General features: G+C 41.8%; 1 protein-coding gene and 1 long non-coding RNA gene across 3 annotated transcripts in view; one reads left to right on the top strand and one right to left on the bottom strand.

Annotated features, from left to right (window-relative positions):
- ZZEF1 (zinc finger ZZ-type and EF-hand domain containing 1) overlaps window positions 1-1038 on the bottom strand; it is a 75160-nt gene extending 74122 nt beyond the window's left edge. The window contains exon 1 of the mRNA XM_039334652.1: window positions 371-1038. Within this exon, the coding sequence (XP_039190586.1) occupies window positions 371-901 (531 nt within the window). The 5' untranslated portion in view covers window positions 902-1038. The remainder of the gene's footprint in view (window positions 1-370) is intronic.
- A 191-nt stretch (window positions 1039-1229) lies between these two features.
- LOC120304271 lies at window positions 1230-16569 on the top strand. 2 transcript variants are annotated; one of them, XR_005555683.1, is made up of 3 exons: window positions 1230-1329; window positions 5903-6165; window positions 11608-16569. It is a non-coding gene; the product is annotated as an uncharacterized LOC120304271 (long non-coding RNA). The 2 variants fall into 2 exon arrangements; XR_005555682.1 differs by lacking the exon at window positions 1230-1329 and having other exon boundaries at window positions 4870-6165.
- Window positions 16570-18240: the final 1671 nt, after the last annotated feature.

Genomic DNA, 18240 nt, shown 5'->3' with positions numbered 1-18240 from the left:
TATGCAGTTCAGTAACAGTAATAGAGTTGGAAGGGACCTTGGAGGTCATCTAGTCCAACTCCCTGCTCTTGCAAGGGACCTATACTATTTATGATAGAAAGCTGTCCAGTCTCTTCTTAAAAGCCTCCAGTGCTGGGGCACCCACAGCTTCTGAAGGCAAGTTGCTCGATTGCTACTCCATTGGTTGTTCAATGATTCTCCTCTCACACACATTCATCAGAAAGATGCCTCGAGGAAAAGATGTCCTCTCTGAGCACTAACAACTCTTTTTGTGCCAACCCCGGAAAAGAAGCGTCCGGTACTAGCCTTTTGCTCTGCAGGTGCAGTTGAGCTTTTCCTCCCCCCCCCCGGGTGGCTCTCCCGTGCTCACCTCTTCGCTCCTGACTCGCTCCTCGGCCGCAGCGGCAGCGGGGTCCCCTCCTGCCCCAGCGGCGGCGGCGGCGGCGGCCGTGGCCGTGGTCCCTTGCGCGGGCCCAGCACGAATCTCCAAGGCTTCGCAGAGCTGCTCGAGGCTGATGGCGTGCTCCCCGCGGCCCAGGCGCTCCTCCAACCAGCGCACCAAAGCGGAGTGGTGGCGCGAGAGCAGCGACTCGGCCGCGGGCACCTCGCGCAGGCGAGCGGCGGCTTCCTCGCGCAGGCGGGCTTGTCCGAGCAACACCGCCGGCGGCGGGAGGGTCGAGGCGGCGGAGGAAGAAGACGACGACGAAGCTGGCGGCGGGGAAGCCAGGCCCGGGAAGGCGGCCTCCATAGCTCCCGGCGGAGGTGACTCGCTGGTGGCAGCGGCCCAGTTGCCGTTACTATTGCTCCAGGTGACGATGTTCGCTGTTCCTCCTCCTCCTCCTCCCGCTGCTGCCTCCTCCTCTTCTTCCTCTCCCTCGCTGTGGCTACCCACGTTCCCCATGAAGTCCTCGGTCCACCTTTTGCCCTCCGGCTTCCTTCCTTCAGGCGAACTCCTGTCACGGATCAGGAAGGGCTGTCTCTCTCTTTCTCTCGCGCGTCTTCTTCCCTCAGGACACACTTCCGCCCAAACGTCGCAAACTCTGCTCGCCCATTGGCGGTCTACGACCCTGCCGTAAAGCAGAGCTGGAGGAGGGGGCCCAGGGCCCAAGCGGCACGGCCAAAGATGGCCCCCTGTCGTCTAATTATTAAGAGAGAAAGTGATTGCATTGCTTTTCGGCAATGCCGCAAACCCGAGCATGGGAGTCTCTACAGCAACAGAGGGCTGGCCTTATTTCGTAGCAGAGTCGCAAAAATCACAGCCGTCTAGAGAGCTAAGAGTATGATCTAATCGGCATCGGGACTTGTCTTTTGACGGCAGAGGCAAGAGAGGTAATGTCTGTAGTGTTGATTTTGGCTGAGGGAAACTTGCGGCATAGAGATAAGAAAAGGGAAGAATCACCTGGTTATTTCAAAGGGGTTTTGTTTGTAGATCCAGATTGGCTGCATAAAAATGGAAAACGAAAGGGCTACAAATCGGGCAGAAACAAGAGAGGTGTGTTTGATTTGATTAATCTGTCAAAAAGAGACGCGCTGGGGCGGGAGTGTATTTTCTATGGAGGGTGAGTAGATGGAGAAATCGCTACGAGGATCGTAAGCCGGTAGCATCGGGGACTTGCAACGGGTAGAAAGTCTTTGAAAACGGAGGTTCTGATTATCTAACCCAGCGATTTCCCCAGGGTTACCCCTGGATAACGAGTTTTGTATTATCAGTGATCATCCGCCTGCTTCCAGCTGGATTGGAAAGCAACAGCAGTAAGATATTTACCTCTTTGTGTAATTTATGCTGCCTAGTCTTCTGATTCTCATTGCTTCTGGCACGCAATGTTTGAGAACCGCTGATCTAGGTAAACAGCAAGAGGTTAAAAACCCTGCATCCAACTCTCACTCCCCCCCTCCAATTTCAAGATTTCTCAGGCAAACCAAATAATTAAAAATACAACACAAAAATGCATTCCTATAAACTGCCTACCTACATTTCAAAACTGCTTTTTTACAACAACCTGCATTTGGCAGATTAAAAACAGGGACGTGCTTTTAAAAACAAAATGTTGATATCAAAAACTACTCCTTTTTCCTTAGGCCATGGCATACCAAGCCAAGCATGTCCCTTGCATTTAAAAAACATCACACCCCTCTCTTAAATTATGTATAGTGCATTGATATGTCCTGCAAGTCTAGCCTTTTTAATTAGTTCGTGATTCATGCCCCAGATAATAAGTTAATTCAGCAACATCTTTAAATGTGTTGCTTGAATACAGCCGTTCATTGACCCTGCTTTGTCATTATATGGCAAATCTTATGTATTATTATTATTTTATCCTTTTTTGTATATAACTCAAGGGAGTGAACATATCTAATACTTCTGCCTGATGAGGGAATTGAAGGGGAACTCATCAACTTTGCAGATGACACCAAACTGACAGGAGTAGCCAACACCCCAAAAGACAAAGTCAGGATCCAAAAAGATCTAGATAAACCTGAACAATGGGCCATATCCAACAAAATGAGTTTCAATGTGGAGAAAAGCAAAGTTTTACATTTAGGTAGGAAAAATCAAAGGTAGAAGTATAGATTGGATGAGACCTGGCTTAAAAACAGTAACTGTGAGAGGGACCTTGGAGTCCTAGTGGACGATCACTTGACTATGAGCCAGCACTGTGCAGCAGCAACAAAAAAAGCTAATACAATCCTGGGTTGTATAAACAGAGGCATAGAATCAAGATCACACAAAGTATTAGTACCCCTTTATAAAACCCTATTAAGACCACACCTAGAATACTGCAGCCAATTCTGGTCACCATATCATAAAAAAGATGTTGAGAGTTTGGAAAAAATTCAGAAAAGAGCAACTGAGATGATCCAAGGCCTGGAGACTAAAACATACGAAGAATGGCTGCGGGACTTGGGTTTGGCTAGTCTAAAGAAAAGAAGAAATAGGGGAGATATGATAGCAGTGTTCCAGTATCTGCTGCTACAAGAAGATGAGTACCAGATTACCAGAGGGAAGGACAAGAAACAATGGTTGGAAACTAATCAAAGAGAGAAGCAACCTGGAATTAAGGAGAAACTTCCTGACAATGAGGACAATCAACCAGTGGAACAGCTTGCCTCCAGAAATCATGGGCACTTCATCACTGGAGATTTTTAAGAAGAGACTAGACAATCACCTGTCTGAGCTGTTATAGGTCCTTCTACTTGAGCAGGGGGCTGGACTAGAAGACCACCAAGGTCCCTTCCTATTCTATTCTATTCTATTCTATTCTATTCTATTCTATTCTATTCTATTCTATTCTATTCTATTCTATTCTATTCTATTCTATTCTATTCTATTCTATTCCATTCCATTCCATTCCATTCCATTCCTAAGGGAGGTCTTGAAAAGTGTTGTGATTCAAGCGACTCAGAGTAGCCTTGAACCACGAGATGGATGGCAAATACGTTTGATAAAGAAATAAATAAAATCTGGCCCAGATCCTTAACCACTATAGCAAATTGATTCTCTGTATGATTGATTGCCTATGTGTTGCCTGTTATGCCTGCTCTTTCACAGGCAATCTAACAAGATTTGTACTGATGAATCAACTAAAGATTTCATGCTTTTAATGTAATACAACCACGGGGCAATGGGAATGTGTATATTTTTGGTAACAGTTGATTTAGCCACCAGATGTGTTTCTGCAATATATTCAGTACGCTCAAAAGCCACTTATAAACTGGAAATTAATTCAAAATCCAGCTGCTAGCAGCTGAGCTGTGTCTGGGTTGAGCAACTGCAGTTTCAGCTTTTGCCCCCGTAGAGGTGGCACTGCAGCACAACAAAAGTATATTGTCTTGATAACGCCCAGTAGGACAGCTATCCTGGGGTGAAAGCACATTCTGAAAGTCAGTTCTATTGTCTTATATTCTCTACTTACAGAGTTTATTCCACAAGTTCAGAGTTGGTAGCAGAGGAACATATTTTGGTCCTTATAGAAAATTGAGAGTGAGAATATCCACAAGCATTTCCACTAAGTGAGAACACATCTGTTTTCCCTGTGTGTTAGGTCCATTGTTGGACTAATCGAGACATTTTTATCTAATGCCTAAATCATTTTGATGCTCCTCTAATTTAAACTCCTGAGATCTGGATAGTAGAGACTACAATATTACTTTACCTTTTCCTATGTGCAATCCAAAGGTACAAAAGGTGCATTCTGTCACTGTACAGTTTACCCATTGAAATATTTATTTCTTATGGAAAATAAATGATAGAATGCATCAGGAGATACTGCAAAGACAGTACCAGTATCAGAGAATGCAATAGAGCCAAAAACATTTTCACGTGAACAACCTATGCCTCAGAGTTTTGAAACAATAATATTTATTTATATCTTACTTTCCCCCCCCCCCATTGAATTATGTACTTCCTCATTAGGAAAAGGAATCTGTGAATAATTGTTGGGGCATGCTTGCCTCCCTCTGTCATTCTGCCTGAAATATTTTGAAAAAAGTAGCAGTGAGAAATGTGTGCTGCTTATGTGTGAAGATCATTTCAGTGTATAATAAAACACTTATCATTTATTTACTATGTTGTTCCATTTGATGCTGCCTGACTCTAAACAGCCCTGGGCAGCTCACAATACACCAAAACAATATAAAAGCCATATAATAAAGATAAAGAACAACAAAATCAGAGTTGGACAAAAAAAGGAGAGGAAACTGAACCCAGCAAACCCCAGAAGATCCTACCAGCAATTAACAAGGGGGCTGAAAACATGCTAGCCCAGAGCCTGGGAGAACAGTTTGGCCTTTATGGTGATTCAGAATGCCAACAGGGTGGGACCAACCAGAGCTGGGAGTGGGGAACTTCCTTCCAGAAGGCTCTCTAGATCCTGATAGGTAGCATTCTTTAATAGAAGAAGCATGGAACATGGAACATGCCAGCCCTATCAGATCAATTCCATCTGGTAGAAACCACATTATTAAATATTTCTGGAGCTTCATTAACGTGATTATGTTTTATACACATTTTTATTTATTCTTTTTTTAAAAAAAGGAAAGAGAAAATAAACATGTCCTCGCACTTGTTCTTTAACATCAGAAATAATTAAGAAAAGCTTCAGTCAAGGCATCATCATCATCTTCATAAAATTATCTTTTACCAGATCTAAACAAAATATTTTTATCTTAAGGGCCTTTATTCTAATTTGGCCCTGCTGCACCTTATTTTTAAAAAGTCATTTCCATGTATTTTAATTATGTGACTGGTGTCTTCTCTCTTGTGCTACCTTTAACCGGAACATGCCTTGGGGAAATAAAATAATGTACAAGATAGTTGTCCTTCTAGCATTCTGATTGGCTGGTTCTTTAGAAGCCAGTTGTGCCTGGTTCTGATTGGTTGCCCTCACCTTCCTTTCCAAATCCTAACCAGTTTTACACTTTAAAAAATATTTGCAGTTGTCTTAAATGGATGAAGCTAATAAATATACTGAAAAATATGCATGTTTCCAGACAGTTGAACCTTGAAACAATAATTATGGAATCTGTGCCTCTATCTATCTTAGCAATGGCCACCACTGCTGCCTGTGGTGTTTAGGAGAGATTAGAAGAAAGCCAGGGGATCAGTGAAGTACTCAGTAAATGCATTATCTGCCTTCTGATCTAGGCTTCAGATTATCATCTCACCAAACCAGCAGTCCGACATAAGCTGTAGCATTTGTTAAAGCAGGCAGTCCTTGTCTTTGGGCATCAATCACTCTGGACTAGAAAATAGGAGAGGAGGTGCAACGGGCAATGCTGTAGCAGAATCTCCAAGCAACAGCAGCAAGAGCAGTAGCTTTTCTGGAAAGAGAATGGGGAATGGCAGATGAAAGAAGTGGCATTCAGCCGAAGCCAGTAAATCACCACCTCCTTTTTCTTCCAGCGTCAGAATCTGTGAGCTATACAATTGCATCCCGTTGCTCAGGTCCACCACCTTTTGTTTGGCTCCCTCCTTGAACAGCCACCCAACACCATTGTTATACAGCAGAACGGATCATTTGCAGCCAGCTGAAGAAGGCATCCTGCTTAATTGCACAGAGAAGCTTGGAAACGCTGAGATGGGAGAGCACCTCCAGTTCTCCTAACACGGCATCTGAAGGAGAAGGTCTTTGGATGTAAGTGGCCAAAGTTCAGGGGCAAGCGAAGGTAAGCGAAGGGGTTGAATTTTACGGGTTTCTGAATTAAAAACTGGAGACCTCTAGTTGAGCTTCTTCTTTGGAGGTTGTACAAATTATTTTTGCTTGTCCAATTTGTGCAAGTCCAAAGGCCTTTTGAGATACTGAGACTTCCAAATTCATCTTTCCTATTTAGCCCAGTTATACGGGCAGAATCAAACTTAAAGGAAAATTAAAGGAGGCATCTGTGATCCAGATGTATCTCTGTGTATGCTAGGAAACAACTGTAAGAAAGGGACATCATAATTTCCTGATTGTGGGCTTTCCTAGTGGATTAAATGGACTATTGTCAGAAGCAGCATGCCTGTTTTCATACCATTTAGCCTGACCCCGTGTAATTGAAAGGAGGGTATGTTGGCAGTGCAGTATTTGTAAACATTTGCTATTTCTTTAAGCTTATTCTTATTTAACTTTTTAAAAAGGCAGTGCAATGGTTGGCTAGAGAGGAAGGACTCACAGTCTGCAAATAGATGAATCCACAAGCTTCCCAGAATGGTATGGTTGGGGCACCATCAGGAAAGCCACATTTTTGTACCTGCTAATTACCTGTGATTATTATTACTTAGAATTTGTTAGATTTTATATGCATGTTTACAATAGAATAAAAACAAAGATGCTGACTAATGGAGATAAAAATAAAAATATGTAATCTAGGAATGGCCTTTTCAGTGGTAGCCGCTTGGCTCTAGAATGATCCTCTGGAATCCTATTGTTGGAAGGAGTCATCTTGCAATGTTTTTCAATCTCAGCAGCTTAAAGATGGATAGCCTTCATCCGAGAATTCCCCAGGGAGCATGCTCAATTGAAGTCCACATATCGTCAAGTTGACAAGGTTGAGAAATATTGATCTAGGGCAGAGGTCCCCAACCTTTTGGGCACCAGGGACTGGTTCCATGGGGAGAGGTTTTTCTGTGGACCGGAGGGTGTGTGGTTTTGTGTGCTGCCTGCATGTCGCGGATGGGGCTTTGCTTGTTTGTGCAGACAGGTTGCTGGCATGCCGCGGCTCGGTATTGGTCCACGGAACTGGGGTTGGGGACCCCTGATCTAGGGCATCAAGTCTAACTACCTACTCAGTGCAGGAATCCACATTAAAACACTGCAGATAGATGGTCATCTGGCCTTCAGTAGAACACCTATAATAAAAGGGATCCCACTACTTGTCTTGATTGTTGTTTCCACTGTCAAAACTGCTCTGATAGTTTGAATTTTTGTCTAATATTGCACCATAATCTTCTTGTAACTTAAATCCATTTTGTACTGGAATGATGAAAAACAGATCTTGACCGTTTAGGTCAGGGGTAGGCAACCGTGGCTCTTTTATGACTCGTGGACTTCAATTCCCAGAATTCTCAGGAATTCTGGGAGTTGAAGTCCATGAGTCACAAAAGAGCCAAGGTTGCCTACCCCTGGTCTAGGTGATATCCTTCCAGGTGCATGAAGATTGCTAGCATATTCCTATCTATTTTTATTTGTTTATTAAATTTGTATGCCACTCATCTCCTCAATAAGGTGACTCTTTGTGGCTTACAATCCAGAGCTGTACGGATTTAGCTATATTTTTTCCCTGTCAGGCATACCCAGCAGTTCTGCCAATTTCTCTTGAGAGAACATCTTTTCCAGATACTTCTCATTGCCCTACCCCAAACCTGTTATATTTAGTGAGCTGCCCAGAGCTGGGGTACTCAAGATGGGGGTCTGTGCAAAGCAATTCTATTTCTGACGTTTGGAAATTATATTTCTATTGATGGCGCTTCCTATTATATTTATCTTTCTCTCTTTTGCAACTGCCTCATATTGCTGGTTCACATCCAGTTTGCAATCGATTCTGGTTTTGACAAGTATTATTATCAGCCAAGACTTGTGTACCTGTGCATCTGATTTTTGTTCCCTAAATAAAAAAAAACCCCACCTTTCACTTGTCTCTGATAAATTTCATTCCTTCACTTTCAGACCATTTCCCTAATGTATCAACAGAATAAAGGTATTTTTATTCTACTAAACATTTTAATATATTGAGATCATCTCTTGCATTTCTATACTGCAGTGAAACTTTTACTCAATGCCTGCTGTTTATGCTTTCTCTGTTTCATTTTCAACAACTAACCTTATCTTTATGTTTTAAAGAACGGAATGCAGGTTTTATAAGTAAATAAATGGATAACTATATAACAGAGTAATCCACGTCCTTCTGTCTATTTCCATCCTTATCTTAGATTTCTTTAAACTGGACATGGACTGGACAGTCCTTTTAGATACAAAAGTGTTATTAAAAAAAAAGATGGAGCAGCATCAGTCTTACTTGTTTATGCATCCTGGCTTAAAGCAGTATCTTTAATTCTCTATATTATTGCTTTTATATGTCATCTATAGAAAGAAGGAAGTGGGCTTCGGTACTAGATATGCAGGCTTAAATAGAAGCATCGTGATTAATAAAGCATAAAAAAGAAGATAGTCACAATAGTTTTAAGAAAAAGAAAAGTTTAAAGCTCTTTTAGGGCAGTCATTTCATTAGAACAACACAAAGACCAACCAAATGCTTGATTGGGCCAAATGGTGAATAGTATAAAAAGGGTGTTTTGCTGGCATTCAAGACTTAAAGTATTTAAATATAATTGTGACAAGCTTCCAGATAGGCAAACTCTGCATTATCTCTGTAAAATTTATATATACATATTTATAAAAGAAATGGTAGAAAACACAGGGGAATTGCCTGGATTGCGTCATCCAACCATCTTATAAAAGTCTGTATCTGGAGCCTCAATAAAGAAAGTGGACATTGGCTATATGTATTCAGATTAGGCTATACTTTGAACTGCAAAAATTTATTTATTATTTATTTATTTATTAGTTAAATTTTATATGCTGCCCAATCCCTAGGGACTCAGGGCGGCGTACAAAATTAAAACAACAAGTATAACAATTAAAAATGAATACATTCACACAGCATGTCCCAATCGAATCCCGCCCCCCCCGGGGACATCAACCCCAGGCGTGCTGGAACAGGAGAGTTTTAATAGCTTTCTTGAAGGCCGGCAAGGTGGGAGTAGTTCGAATCTCGGGGGGAAGTTGATTCCACCACGTCGGAGCCACCACAGAAAAGGCCCTTCCCCGCCAGCCGACATTGTCTGGCCGACGGGACCTGAAGGAGGCCCAATCTGTGGGGCCTCACCGGTCTCTGGGAACTATGCAGCAGTATGCGGTCCTGTAAGTAACCTGGTCCTAAGCCATGAAGGGCTTTAAAGGTGACAACCAACACCTTGAATTGCATCCGGAGACCCACAGGAAGCCAGTGCAGCTCGTGGAGGATAGGTGACACGTGGGTGTACCTTGGTGCACCCACAATTGCTCTCGTGGCTGCATTCTGAACCAACTGCAGCCTCCGAATGCTCTTCAAGGGTAGCCCCATGTAGAGCGCATTACAGTAGTCCAGTCTTGAGGTGACAAGGGCATGAGTAACCGTGAGTAGAGCCTCCCGATCCAAATAAGGCCGCAACTGGTGTACCAGGCGAACCTGGGCAAAGGTCCCCTTGGCCACAGCCGATAGATGTTGTTCCAAATTTAGCTGTGAGTCCAGGAGGACACCCAAGTTCCGTGCCTGCACTGAGGGAGGTAAATTATTTCAAGGGACACCTAAAATTCTCCTAAATGTTTCAGAAATAAAGAACCAAACTGTAGTTAATCTCCACCCCACCCCCCTTTTAAATATAAATCAAAATTGTCTCCATAATCAGCCATATTCCAGTGAAAAAGTAGAAACAAGAGGAAGAGACAAACCAAACGGCTTTTATATTGAAATAATTATACATCTGTGCAGCTTTTTTAAAAAAAAATTGGAACTAGATTTGGGATTTGAGTCTTACAGGATAAACTGCAAAAGTAGGTGGGGCCAGGCCCAAAATAGTAATAATACAGAGAGAGAATTTAAATCAAATGTCATAATTTGTGAATAAGCTTTTTGGTGCTGCTAAAATATGAAGTTGCTTTTTCTTCAGCGGAACCATCCAGTAGAATTAACCCATCAAGTACATTCTTTTTGAATAGTTTTCCAATTTTGGGAGTGTGGGGATGTTTGGCTTCTATATTATGGAATACTGTTGTTTCCATGCCTCAGAGACCAGATTGGCATCCATCCTGACAGCTCTCTGGAAATTGGTTAAAACTGAACTCTTTGGATAACCTTTGGAGGATAATGGATTGGCATAGTCTGTGGTTAATACAAGTTCGTTGTTTTGCAGTTTGTTTTATGAATTGTATACTTACGTTAATGTTGATGTTGATAGTGCATCAAATGTATTGACTATGGTGACATATAAACCTAGCAGTCTATATACTACTAAAACTCTTATATCCGTAACCTGTAACTGGATGAAACAGTGCATCATAGGGCAAGATTTTTTCAACCAACTCAAATGAGATATGTTACAGAACACACCCAAAATCTGGGACACAAGACTCCCATGGAGTTGAAATTTGGCAAATGTTATAAAATTTTATGACATGAAAATCATCATAAAGCATTCTATGACATAATACAAGATGTCACAAAACATGTTCTGTGGTCAACTCCTGATGTTTGATTGTGCTATATACAGTTCAACATGACATCTCTGAATATCTCCCCTGAATTTTTAACAACTTTTCCAGTACATTAGATATCCTGCCGCTGTTGAAGGTATTGAGGAATCTGGTAAGGAAATATCTCTGAAACAATAACCCAAAGGGTCAGGGGTTCTCTAGTACTGAGGTCTCCAGCCTTTTGGGCACCAGGAACTGGTTCCGTGGAGAGAGGTTTTTCCACGGACCGGGGGGGTGTGTGGTTTTGTGTGCTGTCTGCATCTCGTGGATGGAGCGTTGCTTGTTTGTGCAGCCCGGTCCTGGCATGCTGTGGCCCGGTACTGGTCCACGGACCAGGGGTTGGGGACCCCTGCTCTAGTAAACCAATAAGGTTGATGTCAGCAGTCCCTCATAAGCATGGAAGTCAGAAAGGGATATCTCTGGAGGCCAAATTATGCATTTCTGGATAGCAGAACTGTCTTTGTTGTGGAAATAGACAGTGGAATTTAGTTTGGAAGCAGAGTTTAAATAAGAGATCCACATTTTCCCAGTCTTTCCAATAACAACTAAGCTTAGATTATGAGTTTAATTATTTCAGAATGTAGAAAGCCTATAAGTGGATTGATATATCAGCTTTCTCTTTTATTAGACACTCATTTTTTTAAAACAAAAATCAGTTTCTTTATATCATGAAAAATGTTGAGAAACTTGGGAAGTTTTTATTTTTATTTTTTTAAAAAATGAAGGCAATCATATTCTCATCTATTCTTCCATGTTGTCTGCTCACCATTTTGGAGGTCAGAATTTCCATTTCTAAAGAGCTGAAATAAAACATTGATCTTTTTCTGTATCTATGCAGGAGGATCCCATGCCAAAGATGATGGAAACTGAGTTAAGGCAAAGCATGGCTTCCGGCTTCCTGTGATCTAGAAATCTTCACGCAGTCTTATCCCACCCCCACGGACACCTGAAGGCCACAGGCTTCACAGCTCTTTGGAGATATCTGAGCAAGAGATATGTCTGGAAAGAAGAAGGTCACAAGTCTGGTAGCTGAAATTCTTCAAGAACTCCAAAGAGCTTTGGCTTATTTCTTAATTGTCTACACTTTACTGTTAGGAGGCTTCATTTGCGCCGGTCTGATATACCAGATCTTAGCTGCTGAGTAAGGACTGTGCACAAAGTCTGTTGTGCTCAATGGGGACGACAATGAATTAATAGAGACAGCGCACAGCCTTCTTTTCCATTTATAATGAAAACAAGCACCTTTGTAACTTGGGGCTCTTCCAGATAGAAGAGATCTGTGATGATCGCCTGATACCACAGCTGGACAATTGCCGTTCTGATGTTTCCCAGCATATCCCTGTGACTGTTGTCATCTCTCCTCCAATAAGGGAAGTCTGCTTAGGAGTGGTAATGTTTTGCTACCGTGAATTCCAATGGACATTTTGTGCTGTTAAGGGGGTGAGGTGGAGAGAGATTTTCACATGTCCTGCCTCTTGCACTTAACTCCACGCTGAAATTTAAAGGCCATGGCGCTTTGCCACCACTCCCAGCAAAAATGTTAGGGATTCACTGTGCTTTATTTTGTTTAAGGGGAGAAAGCAACAGTGAGTGATCAATTCCTGGATAGCTGGTAAGGATTGCCATTCTCTGGGCTCAGCTGGGAGGGAGGGAGCTGATTTAATGCCTGTCAATTCTCTGAGAGTGCTATTGGCTGGCAAACCTGTCCATTCAGCTCCATCCTGACCGTTTTCAAGTGGAATTGGAGGGGATGGAGGGACAGAAATGGTGACCTATTGGGCGTTACCAGAGAGGCCATGAATGAAATCTGACAAAACGGGAGTAAATTATAAAACCAATCTACAAACTCAACTGTTGTTCTTTCAGTGTTTCAGAACACTGAGGTTCTGGATATGCCCTGGACTTCCAAATTGATGCCATCCCAGAGAGACCTCTCTTTCCAATAACCAACCATTTGATTTCTAATGACAAGGAAAACTGCCACAAAACCGGACTAGAGATCTTGCTTTTGCAGAAAGCTTACATGAGATAATCTCGTTCCTTTTTCTGTCTCCTTTTTTACTAACAGTCACATGATACTGTTTAGAACAGTGCTTCTCAACCTTGACAGCTTGAAGATGTGTGGATAGCCAGCATGGAGAACTTTGGGAATTGAAGTCCACACATCTACAAGCTGCCAGTTGAAATCAGTTGAAAAACACTGATTTAGTATCATTACCTAATTGGCAAGGCTCTTTTGATTGATTGATTGGTTGAACATTATTTGCTGCTTAACGCCAATAGATTCTGAGTAGATCCTGAAGTTTTACTAGTGTACACAATATTTGCAGCAAAGGTGCAGTTTTAATATCCTTGCCAGGGGATCAGCTCTGTTGATACCACGTTGAAGAAGAAACCATCACTTTTGGGGGCTGTTTGTAACATGCTGACCCACTATTTTATTTTATTAGTGGGAAAGATTAAGCAGACCAGAGGTGTCTGTGGGGATGCATATCAAAAAAGGTCATAATGACAGCACAACCATGTGGTGGAAGCCTTGCCTCATTTTAACATACAGCCAATTCGAGTTGAGTGCACTTGAGTTGAGAACTGGACAAAAGCCTCTTAGGGGGAAATGTACTTTTGATAACTACTATAAAATTGTTGGTGCCAGTGAATTCTGCATGACTTGTGTCATAAATTCCTTGGTCCAGAGATTTCTCTAATTTATTTCTCTCCTAAGTTCAGGCAAATACATAACTACATATCAGAAAACACCAAGAAGTTATTTCCCCCTAGGTCAAGGGCTCATGGCCAAATTACTGCTATCCACCAGTCCCTGAGTCAGTTGAAAAATATGTTGGCATAAATTATGTCCCATCCCCCCCCCTCAATCTATAAGAAATCCAGCAAACTAAGTTGCCTTTAGTTACTGCTGCCAAGTTAAGGAAGAGATTAAGTCTGCCCCATTAGGTAACACTACTTTGTTGAGATTGGCAATAATAGCAGATTCTTACAAATCTTTGTCTCCTCCCTCTTTTTATACTCCAGTGATTTAGGGAGATGTCTACCCTGAGCAACCTCCAAATGTTATCTCTTTCTGGACTTAAAAAAGTGTTCTATCCCCTTTTGCCGGGATAAGAGTTTCTATCTACATATTTTTGCAAAGGTCATCTTCATTACTCTCTACAGTTGATAAATAGCTCCTAGTTTCATTTCCCACTAAGCTTGACTTGCCTGCTGAAAAACAACTACTAATCACTCTTCTGATATGGGAAAGGTTGACTTTAAGCAGATGTTTGGGATGGCAGATTTAGTCATCTGCTAAATTCGATTCAGCAGTGACAGAACTAAGAAGGGGATACAGAGTGAAGTGGAAGGAATTCTTTATTCCTTCTTTTTCATATCCTCTACTTAGAATTGACCAATCAGGATATTTCTAAAAACAGGTCTAGCCTTCCTCTTGAATAGCACTAAATTATTTTGGCTGACAATAGAGGGTACAGGCTAGAGAGAGAAGGAGTGATTAATAATAAGCAAGTTCCACCTTGTTTAGTGCAGCAAAAGGATAGTGGCAACTTAGAGTGATAAGAGAACCCACTTCTGCCTTTACAGATGGCAACATCTGGAAGTAGCTTGATAATAGATAAAATGAACACATGTACTAGAGTTAGACTTCCAGAATTGGAATTGGCTTGCCCATAAGAGCATTTATTGCCGTGGTACACAGTGCTGTCAGATACAAAATGAGCAGGCAAAATAATGCACCAGCCCCAACGTGGGGGCACAGTGAAGCCCATTGCACAAATAGCCCTAGGAACAGCAGCTCCACTGAACTGAATCTGGGAATGTTGCACAGAGAGAGCCGTAGCACTCTTGCACAAGTCCTCGGAGCAAATCAAAATAAAAAGTGTGGGTAGGCAATGCCATGGTAGCAGAAACAATGTAAAACCTGTGATGCATTGAATAGTAACAGTTAATAACACCCAGTTGACAGAACCTGGCTCAGTTTTGCCCTCTGCAGGTCAGGGTTAAGCTCCATCCTCTGACTGGGTCAGCAACCAAATAGCCAGTGAACCGTGCCAGAGCATTTTCACAGCAGTGAAGGATGACCAAGGATGACTTCAAGCTGCCTTATTTACAGGCTGTATGTGAGAATGATTTCTGCACCGGTGGCTAGGAGCATTACCCAGCCATCACTGAAGTGGTATGATTATTGTTATTTTGGTAGAAAGACAGTTAGATGGATGTCTGTAGAGCAGTGCTGGCTGGGAAAACCTGGGGGTTGAAGTACACACATTTTAAAGTTGCCAAGATTGAGGAACACTGCTCTAGAAGGAGCTATAAATTGGTAGAGAGCAATGTCAGGTAGATAATGGAGGGAAAATGTTGCCGAGAAGTGTTTGTGCCACGATTAAAGCCCAAAGCTGCTCTTATCAAGTTCAGCCCCCAGTAAATACATGGGAGCAAACCATTCAAATGCTCAAGTGTGGTGTCCTTTAGCTTTTCGAAATCAGAAAAAGTTTGCTCAAAGCTGGTACCCTTTGTGACTTTATGTCCTTTTTAGGAATCAGTAAAACTCTACATTCATAGTCTGATTTTCCATGTTGCATTTTTTTCCCTCTGAAACAAACTAACTTGCAGGCACTTCCCATACAGGATGTCATACTGAGCTGATCATTTTAGATTAAGCAAAAGGCAATGTCAAATTATTTCTTAGACCTGATTGTACTTACAAAATATTTCCAATTCAAGTCACTCAGTTGTAGAAAACAGAGAAATACAATCTTATGGCATTTAAGCATTCGTTAATATGTGATTGACATGCTCCAGATACATAAGTTCTTAATATTTATATCTGATTGAAATTCCATTCAGTACTGAATCATACAGGGGCTGAAACCTGTTTATATAATTTTCAGCAAATTCTCCAACTTTATCTGTTATCAACTATATTTTCCAATCACTGTGCAGATTGAGCAGCATTAGCAAAAATTACCAGAAGTCATTTTAGGCTGTTATTTAACCATTTTAGGGTGTTTTCTTCATGTCATAGTTATAAAGAGATACCACATGGATAGTGCCTTATCCATAAAGACTACAGAGCTCTTTTTAGGATTTTCCCTGTTTTGTTTGGTATGAAAATTGGTCTAACTCTTTTGTATTCTATAAATTGGACCTGGTTAGAACTTAAGTAAGAGATGACTAGAAAATGACTAGACCGAATTTAAAAAAAAGGCAGAAAAATTGACAAGTCACGTTTGTATTTTTGTCGAGAAAACAATGTAGCCTTGTCAAGATGGCCATCAGCTCAATATTAAAGTGACTTTATCCACAATATGCTTATTATTAATGCTCTGCAAAAGCATTATGACCAAAAAATAAGTTATGAAAAGGCAAATGGTAAATATATATTTAATACCCAAGCTCCACCTCCTGATTCCCCTAACTTTATTCAAATGATGGATAATTGTGGTCACCACCCCCAATAATTTGAGCAAACTCTCTATGTATTTATCTATCAACACTGGTAACTAGAAGAGGTTTTCTTGAATGACTTTTAAAGATCTATAATAACTGGTAGATACTAGATGGCAACATACCAATTATTTGGATTGAAGTTGGAGGAAAAAAAGCCCTCATCTTGTACAAAATCACCAGCTAAAAGTTAGAAATCTAAATTGAGGTGGGAAGGGGTCTTGAATATCTCTAAAAATACACTGTGTCCCCTTGAGGGAACTGATGCTGTTTTAAAGACCAGAACTGTCTACCTATGTGCCGTGTTATGTACATTTATAAATAAAGAGCTACTACAAAGTTACTCAAGCCTACAGTTCTTTCCTCTCATCAAACTGCCCCTTATTCTGTAACAAAAAATACAATCCTCCAGCAGAAGGACTAGCCATTCAGATGGTTCATTACCTGCTGCTGGGAACGTTTCAGAATAGATGCTAGTGTTATTTTAGTATTACTACTGGGAGACCTGACCTGTGTCTTCCCAGTTTAGTGCATTCTTGAACCAGCCTGAAGCAAAGAAAAAAATAGGTTGCCTCTGAATACCAGCTCCTGTAAAACAGCAGGAGCAGGAGTAGCTTATTGTCTTGGCTGGGCTTCCCAGAAATACCTGTTGGATAATCGGGGGAAAGAAAGGTAATTCTCCGTATTCATGTACCCAGCTATATTTCCATTTCCCTGCACCAGAATTTGGTATTATTTTAGGAGTATGGATAATAATATTTTAAGCAAGGACTATGTTCATGATAAGGTCTGGCTTAACATCTGTGGAGATTCTCAGCCATGGAAGTCATGGCTGTCCCAAAGGTGCTTTTTCAAAAGGCAACTCAACTTTGTTTTTCTTTGAAGACGTTTCGCTTCTCATTCAAGAAGCTTTTTCAGTTCTGAATGAGTGGTGGAGAATGGAAGGATTTATATTCTTTGCAGTCATCTGGTTGTTAGCACTCTTTCTGAAAGTCATTGAGGCCACTTGGAAATTTATCTGTGCCCTCAGGATCACCTGAATAGTGCAAATAGATGTGGAACCTTCTTTGAATCCAAGAAGGTTCCACAGCCATTTGCACTATTTGGGTGACCCTCAGGGCTCAGGTGATTCTGAGGGCACAAATAAACTTCCAAGTGATCTCAACGACTTTCAGAGCTGTAGTAATAATGACGAGATGACTGAAAAAGAATATAAATCCTTCCATTCTCCACATTCAATCAGAACTGAAGAAGCTTCTTGGATGAGAATTGAAACGTCTTCAAGGAAAAACAGTCCAGCTTCCTTTTGAAAAAGCACCTTTGGGAGAAAGTCTGGCTTCTTCCTCTGAATAGTCCATGATTGGAGAAATGCTGGATCTTGGCTTATTTCTAGGGTCAAGAGACAGAGCTGACATGAGAGGAAGAAGAGGGGACAGAAGTCCTTTGGGAAGTTGAATCCCTGGTCAGGCAATATGCTCCTGAACGCAAGCAGAGTGCTGAAAGCTACTGAATAATTACATAATTAAAAAGTCCCGTTTAAAAACATCTTTGTACTGTAATTGCTTTGGATGTAGTCCCTTAAAACCATTACCTCCATGGGCTTAGAGCAGCTGTACTGTCAGAGCCACTCCAGAGCATCTGTTTTTGAGCTGTAGGGCAACATATTCAAATAAGCAGAGGAATTCCACAGTTGGTTAAACTCTCCAGCCTTGATGAGCAGAAAGGTGGATGAAAATTTATCTGTTTATTTAGAACAGACATGTCAAACACAAGGCCCGGGGGCCGGATGCAGCCCGCGAAGTTTCATATGGCCCGCGAAACCATCCTGGAAACAGTGAGGGAACGGCCCCTGCTGCCTTGGCCCTGGCCCAGGCCAGCCGGGAGCCAATGTACAATTTTGTGGTAGCCATCTTGGCACTTGCCCCGGTGGACCATGCCTTCGCACTTGCCTCGGTTCCACCCCCTTCTGCCAGAGACCCTCAGACCTGTCCCACTCCTGCCGAGGCCCCCATAG

The sequence above is a fragment of the Crotalus tigris genome, unplaced genomic scaffold (genome assembly GCF_016545835.1).
Source record: "Crotalus tigris isolate CLP2741 ecotype Arizona unplaced genomic scaffold, ASM1654583v1 scf7180000017632.1879674, whole genome shotgun sequence".
NCBI classification, from domain to species: domain Eukaryota; kingdom Metazoa; phylum Chordata; class Lepidosauria; order Squamata; family Viperidae; genus Crotalus; species Crotalus tigris.
Note: the sequence above shows the minus strand (reverse complement) of the source record. Positions and strands in the feature narration are given on the sequence as shown.